This window comes from Bidens hawaiensis, unplaced genomic scaffold (genome assembly GCF_021521415.1).
Source record: "Bidens hawaiensis isolate Kalapana, Puna unplaced genomic scaffold, B.hawaiensis_p1.1 tig00001016_1, whole genome shotgun sequence".
NCBI classification, from domain to species: Eukaryota; Viridiplantae; Streptophyta; class Magnoliopsida; order Asterales; family Asteraceae; genus Bidens; species Bidens hawaiensis.
This window is the reverse complement of record NW_027491059.1, coordinates 2,230,765-2,239,626: the sequence shown is the minus strand read 5'-3', so window position 1 is coordinate 2,239,626 and position 8,862 is coordinate 2,230,765. Positions and strand designations below refer to the sequence as shown.

Here is an 8,862-nt window from a genome sequence, read left to right as displayed (position 1 = left end):
TTTATTTAAAAAATTGGGATTTTTATCAATATTTGGGTGTAACAACCTTTTATTTGTTTGTTTAACATTTTGAAAAATAGTGAACGAGTTTAGCTCAATTGTCATTGTAAAGGAAATAAAAATTTGGGTCGGAAACCGAAGTTGTTAAGTTCGAATCCGATCCCATATGAGTGTTATCGTAGTTGACTTTTGGGGTGGCTGATTTTCTCAGAACAGGAGAATGATGAGTTTGAGCTACCAAACGCTATCTGCGATCGCAAGCCCATAAGGTCGCCTTTTGCCGGTTGTTAGAGAAAAAAACTTTTGATAAATAAAAAAGAAGTGGGAAAATTCCCATAATAACCATTTTAAAAAATGGATTTCTAAATTTGTCCATCTTTCACAAAGAATTCCCAAAATGTCAATTACGAAATAGGCGGGACGACTTTTAATAATCCAAGACGACTAGTTCGTAGAGCCAATGAAAAACGACCACGTGTCCATAAGCTGATGCGACGACTGATTCAAGAAAACAATCTAAGCGCCAACAAAGCAGTCGACCCGACGTCTGCATTCTTGTCTATGTCGGGGCAACTAGATCGTGAACATGTCAAGTAGATCGTGAAAACGCCGAGTAGATCACGCTATCAAAAAACCATTTTAAAATGATTTTTAAAATAATAATCTAGTGATCCCGATGTTTTTTTATCATGATCCAGTCTTCCCGGTCACCCGGCCCAACCCGACCCGACCCGACCCGACCCATCCACCCTCATCTACCACCATACCATGTACACTCTCGGCGCATTATATACACCACCCACAACACCCAGTCACAAAACTCGGCATCCGCCGCTGTGCACTCACACTCACAAACTCATCCGTCAACAATATTCCGATGACGACTGAAAAGACCGATTTGTCCTCAATGGAAATCGACGATCAGATCACCACCACCGATCCTAAGTTCTCAATCAACGGTACATTTAAACCCTAATTCGTTCTTATTAATCCGTTACACTTATATTAATGAATTGAATTAAGTAATTATATTGTTTTCAATCTGAATTACAGTCCTGCAGCTGTTAAAATCCGCACAGATGCAGCACGGGTTACGATTTGGGGATTATACTCGATACCGGTAATGTTGGACCTAGGGTTTGTGCATTTGAATGAATTGATTGTGTGTTGGTGTTAGTTGATTGTGGATTAATATTTGGATCTGGAATTTGGAATTGTAGGAGGTATTGTACGGCTAGGTTGAGGAGATTGTATAAGTCGTTGAAGTTTACGCATGGGCGTGGAAAGTATACGAAGAAGGCGATAACCGCTGCGACTGTTACCGAAGTTAGGTATGTGTGGATGTGTTGATAGGTTGAGTTTTTGGTGGTTGCTTGTTTGTCAAGTCAAGCAGGAATTTAGTGTTGTAGAACTCGCTTGGCGATTAATCGGATTGTATTTATAAGTAGTATTTCAAATATATATATATACATACCAAATTTTATATATAGAGTTTTCAGTTTTGACCGATTTGTGGCCAAATAGCGATTAATCGGCGCCTGGTCGGGATTTTAACAACCATGAGTAGGTGTTGTAAATTGAATAGTTTTCAGTCTGCATTAAATGTTTACGCGTGGTGACTGGTGCGGTCTTGGAGGCTGCAGTTTTGGTACTGGTTTCTCGCTTTACCGCTTAAAAAGTTTGATGTAGATTGAGAGAATAGGTTTAAATGCTTTGAGGTTAAGATCAAGAATTAGGACATGCATAAATATGTATAACTCGCTAGGCGCTAGACCGGGGGGGGGGGGGTAGGGACTAGCGACTAATCTGGATTAGTCGGATTGCAATTTACATGTAGTTTTTCAAATACACATATATATACCAAATGTTATATATAAAATTTTCAATTTTGACCGATTTTTACCAAATAGGGATTAATCGGCGTCTTGTTGGCCGGGCACCGACTAGCGGTTAATCGGCACCTAGGCGGGATTTTTACAGCCATGCTTCCAACCATATACATTCCTTGGTGACCGTGATACTAGTAGCGGTTGCAGCTATTGATGCTAATGCATGATGATGTTGTTATATGTTTTTCACTTGATAACTAATTGCAGCTAGGTTATTTTGGTTTAACTTAAGAGAGTGATGCATTGATCCCAGACAATGGAAAATGGAACATCTAGTAGTAAAGTTTGAAGGTTTATCCCAATACTGTTATATTATGCTCTGTTATTAGCAAACTATTAGGCTTTCAAGGCAGTCAGTTAGTAAGTAAGCAGGTGTGGATTAGCTGCTTGGACCTTGAATCGCATCAGGGCTGTTTCTAACAGCTTATAAGTTCTTTTTTGGTATCATTTGTTAACCTTCGCCGCATGCTGTTACATCCTCTGTGAATAATGTTATTCATCTTTGTCAAATTGAGAAATGTTTCAGCATTATGTGTATATATTTAAGAAGCTGCAATTGTAACTCCAAAACCATTAATTGGAAAGGTTATTATTAATTATGGTATCTAATACTGAGCTTACAACATTTTGGGCCTGCATTAGGTTTCTCCATTTGGTTCTCTACACAGCAGAGAGAGCATGGGGTCATGCCATGGAGAAGAGACAGCTACCAGATGGTCCAAATGCACGTCAACGAACCTACCTGATTGGTCGGTTGCGTAAAGCAGTGAAATGGGCTACGCTTTTTGCAGAATTATGTGCTATCAAGGGAGATTCTAGAACATCATTAGAAGCAGAGGTATGCTTCTTGATTGGTTATTTAGACTTATGAATTTTCATATGTATCCATAATTGGATGGGTACCATACTTCCGCTTTTGCTGAAAATTTGATTTCAATTTGCAGGCTTATGCTTCATTTATGAAAGGTAATTTATTATTTGAACAAGACCAGAATTGGGACATCGCATTGAAGAGTTTTAAGAGTGCCAGGTAAGCCATGCTTTTTTATGAAAGGAGGTTTTTGCTTGCATTTGGCCTTTGCTCCATCACTTACTATTTATATATCTATTTTTTAAATATAAACAGGGTTGTCTATGAGGAACTTGGAAAGTATGGAGATCTGGATAATCAAGTTTTGTGCCGAGAGCGTGTTGAGGAGCTAGAACCAAGCATACGCTACTGTTTGCACAAAATCGGTGAATCGAATTTACAAGCTTCTGAACTTGTACACATTGGGGAAATTGAAGGACCTGCGCTGGACCTTTTTAAAGCTAAATTAGAGGTAGGTTAATAAATAAATAATTAATTCGATTGTACAGGCTTAACCAATTCAATAAGATTACAACATGTCTAGACTTACTTCTTTATACATTATCATTATAAAATTCACACAAATCTAAGTTTTTTTTTACGTTATCTTGTATCTACTTCAGGCTGTTATGGCTGAAGCTAGAACCCAGCAGGCTGCATCCATGACTGAATTTCATTGGCTTGGTCATAGATTTCCCATATCAAATGCAAAGACCAGGGTTTCCATATTGAAAGGTTTGTTATCAATCTTTAGAGATTAAGGGTGCGTTAAGTTCATCAGTCTTTGCTATTCTCTGATCACAATCTTGTGCATATTAATGTCATAATGTGAAATATACTGGATCGTGATATATTTCTGATATTTATGGGTATATAATATATATTATTCACTTTCCTGATTTTTTTCTGACACTTGTGTGATACATGTGACTTATTCTTTCAGCTCAGGAATTGGAAAAAGAGCTTAATGATCGAATGGAAGGTGCTCTTCCTGCTGAGAAAAGACTTGCTGTTTTTGACAAAATTTTTGCTGCATATCATGAAGCCCGAGGATCCATTCGCAATGACTTGGTATGTAATGGTAAACTATTTAGAGAAGGAATGGAATAGACAGTTATATTGGAATGGAAAAGAGTTTGATTTTTTATATTCATTTTTGATAAAAATAACTTGGATTTTGTTTGTTTTTAGGCTACTGCAGGTAGCTCTGAAAACATTAAGGATGATTTGAGTGGGCTTGACAAAGCTATAGGTGCTGTACTAGGGCAACGAACTATTGAACGCAACCAACTGTTGGTTAGCATAGCTAAGAGTAAACTTAGCAAGGCCCGTGATGAGAAAAATGAGAAAGTCACCAAACCTGAAGAACTTGTGAGGCTATTTGACCTTCTTTTACAGGTATGCGAGAGTATAATGTTTTTTACTAAATGTGGGTGGTTTGGATAACATGTGAAAACAGGGCTGCATTAAAATGTGTGATTTTGGTATGGGTCGGGTCGACCCAAAACACTTTTTGCTCGATTGTTTTCACAACATTTGGTGTGTTAGATAATGGGTAAGGCTATAATATTTCAGTAATAACTAGACGGGTGCCCGCGCGATGCAGCTGGAAATAACCTTGGTAATCACGTTATAGATTTATGGGTGCTTCTTGTTTCGTTTGTAACCGTTAAACCATTTATTGGGATAAGAAGATTCATAGTTCTTATTTGAACCTCAGTTTTAATATTGAAGTACAAACGAAAGCAGAACCTAACCATTGTTAATGGTTTGGTTGTGTTGGGTTTCAATTTTCAAAGGTCTTGTTTCAGTTTTCGGTGACCAAAAACCGCTAATAATGGCTTGGCTCATGGTTTAATTTAAAACCATCAAAACCGGACGGCAAACGCCTATACATAAAATTTTATTTTTTTAACTGAAAAGAAACTATGACAAATCATACTCAAATTAAAGAGAATTAAATGCTCGTTTTTATGGTGCAATTTTTAAAAAAAATATTAACGTACGAAAAAGTTTTATGACAATTTAAAAACTGTTGGTATTTGGGTTAAAAATGAAATTATAAAGAATAGATGGTTTAAAGATGAAAGACCAAAGTTATAACTATTCTTTAAATTTATAAAAGTTCATTAAAGTTGAGGGGGCAATGTTGTAACCATTTTGGAGAAAAATGAAAAACACGTTTTACCCTCATTTGAGGTTGTACCATGTGTTTAAATAATTATAAATCCCTTAAATCCATCGTTTTATTTGCCCATAACTCCTATATTATATATATAATATAGTATATATAGATATAGGGTTAGGTTATAATAGGAAGTATAGTTTTTGTAGGAAGGATAAGAAGTAATCTTGTCCATTGATTTTGAATATGAAGGGTTGAGATTAGTTTATGTGGAAATCAAGTGTGAACATAAGGGAAAGGGCATAAAAGGAATAACACATTTGTTGACTTTCTCTCTCCACATGTAAGGCACATGCCAAATTCCCCCATCATTTTAAAACGTTCATAATTTTTTTTACGACGTTTTTATTGAAAAACAAATTCACCATAATAACGAGTGTCTTTATCTTTTATATGAGTACTGTACCATATTGTAATATAAAAATTACAAAAAATTTAGTGGGTTTTTTACAAATTGTGTTATACAATAGGATTTTTCATTGTTTTTTTTCCATTGTATTTTTTACATTGTGTCATACAATTGTGTTTTTTATTGTATTTTTATTGTTGTGTTTTTTTTTCGTAGTGTTTTTTTCCATTGTGTTTTTTACATCGTGTTTTTCATAGTGTTTTCCATTGTGTTTTTTGGGGCTTTTCCGGCAAGGTGGTGGCGGTGGGTGACGGTTGTGGTGGCGGTGGGGTGGTAGTGGTTGTAGGAGATTAGTGAAGATGTAAGTGGGTTTTTGAAATGAATGTAAGTGGGTTTTGAAATTAAAGTAAGTGGGTTTTGATATTAAAGTGTTAGACTAAAATACCCTCCTTCCTAGCCTTCTTAGGAAAATCAAACTTCTTATTTGAACCTAACCCTACAGATATAAACTTTTTTAAGAGGTTTACAGTTTTTATGTAGTAAAACTACACTTTCGGGGATCTTTTGAATTATTTGACCATTTCAGCCCGTTTGACCTGTTTCTTTTTAGCCTTTTTTATTTTATTCGCTGAAAATAAAACATAATCCAAATTAATAAACAGGGCCTACTTCTGTGCTGCTGACAAATGTTTGTTATTGTTGATTATAGAATACATCAGATCTTTCTGACTTGTTGAGTTCTGGAAGAGACAGAAAAGAGGAAGAAGTGGCATTAGCTGAAGAATGCGAACTCAAAAGCCTCATTTTTCGAGCAGAAAGGTTTGTATGACATCATCGTTGCTCCATTATTTTTTCCACTGCAGATGTCTGTGAATTTTCTTTTTCCTAGATGTCATGCTTTGCTGCCAGCGTGATAGTATTTAGAATCTTCTTCTGTTTTGGTTGAAACGCATTGAAGTGGCAAAATAACTGGAAATATTCAATTTAGTGTCTTAATTTTGTTTATGAAAGTATAGTCCATTACACTATCAGATAATGCTGGTAGAAAATAGACTAAATTTTTAAGCAATTAATGCTATGCATCAAGCTGCTTCCAAACTAGTCTTGTTATGATTCATTTACACTGCATTCTTGAGTTTTTTATTTAAGGGTTTGGAAAAGAAAAGATAAGAAAATTTTTCTTATCTTTTCATTCTTGAGTTTTTTCAATAAAAGAAAAGAAAGAGAATGGAAAGAAAAGTTAGGGTTTTTTTCCTTCAAAACTTTCTAGCCAAATATGGCCTGATTCTGAAGGAAAGGTTATAGTCATGTACAATATTACTAATTTACCCTATCTTTTCCTTCCTATCTTACTCAATAATGAGAGGACATGATTGTAAAGTTACAATTTTTTTCCTATCTAACTCTAGGGGAGCGTTTGTTTCACGGACTTTTTTTAAAGGAATTGGAATGGAATGGAATGTTTGAGAATCCCTATCATGTGTTTGGTTGGTTAATATGTATTGGAATTGGAATTGGTTTCGAGCTGACAAGAGTTTTTGCACTGGACGGGTCGGGTTTCGGTTTCCTTTGTTTCTTTTTGGTCGGTTTCGGAGCACTGAACGGGTTGGGTTTCGGTTTCTTTTGTTTGTTTTTGGTCGGTTACGGATTCGTTTTCGGCCTTTTGTTTCGTTGTGGTCGGTTTTTTCAGTTTCGTTTCTGTTCGGTTTCAGTTTTTTTGTTTCGTTGTGGTCGTTTTTACAGTTTCATTTCTGTTCGGTTTCAGTTTTTTTGTTTCGTTTTGATCGATTTTTTTGGTTTCCATCAACTCGGTTCAGTTTTGGTCTACTTTCGGTTTCGGTTCTTTTTTTTTTTAAAGAACGAGGGCAAAGGCGGAAACGTTTTAGTTTTTTTACATTTTTTGATTTTTATTTATATTTTGAGTTATGATTTTTTTATTAATTTTTTTGAATTTTTTTTGGAGGAGTTTTTATTGTTAATAAGAAAATCCTTAACAATCCTTCAAAATAGGTGGGATTTTAAAATCCCATGAAATGTGGGATTTGATGGGATTTAGTTTCCATTCCCATTCTTTCATTTAATGAAACGAACATATCAATTCATGGGATTTAAAATCCCATTTCTTAGAATTCCTTCAAAATCCTTGAAACGAACAGGCCCTAGAATGTAATTAACATTTTCTTTTCTATTCTTTTATTTTAACTCGAGAATGCTTTTTAAATATATAATTTCTTTTCCTTTCTTCCCCTATCCAATCTTATCATTTCTTTTCCTTGTATTTTAAACCCGAGAACGCAGTGTTAGGGTTTGATTTTTATATTCTCTTTTGCAAACTCGGGGATTTCCATATTAATTTTAAACATATTAGGTTAGAAATTTGAAAGAAAAAGAACCTGAGATATTTTGCCAAATTAATTTTGCATCCATTAAAGAATAAAAGTATTTGGCAAACAGTGTTTGGTTAGATCAGAAATGAAATAGTTCACAAAAGGTCTTAATACAATTATAAAAGATTAGAAATTGTGTTCATGATAAATTAGTGATAAATACAACTAGTCTTATTCATTATGTTGCAGGTGTTTTTTCTTGGCTAAGTCTTATAGCTCAGCTGGTAAAAGGACAGAAGCATATTCTTTGTTTTCTCTTGCTCGTTCTCTGGCTGAAAACGCGTTGAAGAAACTTAAGAGTGTGGCTAACAAAGATCAGGTTTTTTATTCTGTAACTCAAAATAAGTAAAAGTATTAGCGCACAATAAATTCTGGTCTGTATACATGATTGATTTATTTGTACAGGTGATGATCAAAGAATTGGAGACACTGTACAACAATTGCAGATCCAACAGGTGTATCGAGCATGCAATGGGGATTATGGAACATGAGAAGGCTCCCGAGGATCTTTCTAAAAAGATTTCTACTGTATCAATATCCGGGACTGATAAGAAGGTATGGATTAGAATGACAAAACACAATCCACTACGAAACAACTACTTTATATAGTCAAATATTAGTCAAAGCACTCTATTAAAATCTTTACATGCATCAAGCTTACATGTATTTTAATTTTCAGACGGACAAGTACCTTGTTGAGAAACTGAATTCTTACGAGTCTGCTGTTGGTGATTCAAGCACAAAAGTTGCTCCTCGTATTGCGGCGTACCAACCATCCTTCCAAGCAATTGCTCGCAATCCCATTGTTCTTGATCTCGCGTACAACTCAATCGATTTCCCGTCAATTGAGAACAGGATGAAGAAAGACAAAAAGGGTTTCATTAGTAGGCTCTGGGGATAGGTTATACAGTCAGTAATCAGGTTGATTTTCATTCAAGTTTGTTTAGATTTTAAACAATTTTGTTACTGTAATATCAGGCCTTCTGGTTGCATACTGTGCTGCTTTGTGAACTACTTTCTGATGTGAATGTTAACTTTGTTTATTGGATTTAAATGAGGGGTAAACTTTTTGCTTAATGAAAAAAAGGGGGGGGGGGTGTAAAGTAATATCAATATAGAGAACAGCATTATGTTATGAACTTAGACCATAATTAACCATTATCCGTGTAATGGTCTCACTAAGTGAGATACAAAGTGCTTCC

At 35.2% G+C, this 8,862-nt stretch overlaps 1 protein-coding gene across 1 annotated transcript; it reads left to right on the top strand.

The window, feature by feature from the left end:
- Positions 1-809: 809 nt before the first annotated feature.
- LOC143552186 (uncharacterized) lies at positions 810-8,645 on the top strand. Its single transcript, XM_077042467.1, has 13 exons — positions 810-959; positions 1,054-1,120; positions 1,221-1,331; positions 2,532-2,727; positions 2,834-2,919; positions 3,016-3,211; positions 3,363-3,474; positions 3,683-3,810; positions 3,931-4,137; positions 5,983-6,092; positions 7,850-7,979; positions 8,066-8,215; positions 8,340-8,645. The coding sequence occupies exons 1-13, from the start codon at positions 878-880 to the stop codon at positions 8,559-8,561; spliced, it is 1,797 nt and encodes a 598-aa protein (XP_076898582.1). The 5' UTR covers positions 810-877; the 3' UTR covers positions 8,562-8,645.
- The last annotated feature ends 217 nt before the right edge of the window (positions 8,646-8,862 follow it).

What these genes read in the sequence shown, in the direction of transcription:
- LOC143552186 (XM_077042467.1), top strand. Translation starts at nt 878, where the DNA reads ATGACGACTGAAAAGACCGATTTGTCCTCAATGGAAATCGACGATCAG. An exon ending in CAGGGTTTCCATATTGAAAG is followed by an intron (nt 3,475 to 3,682) that starts GTTTGTTATCAA and finishes TTATTCTTTCAG; the next exon opens with CTCAGGAATTGGAAAAAGAG. An exon ending in CTCATTTTTCGAGCAGAAAG is followed by an intron (nt 6,093 to 7,849) that starts GTTTGTATGACA and finishes ATTATGTTGCAG; the next exon opens with GTGTTTTTTCTTGGCTAAGT.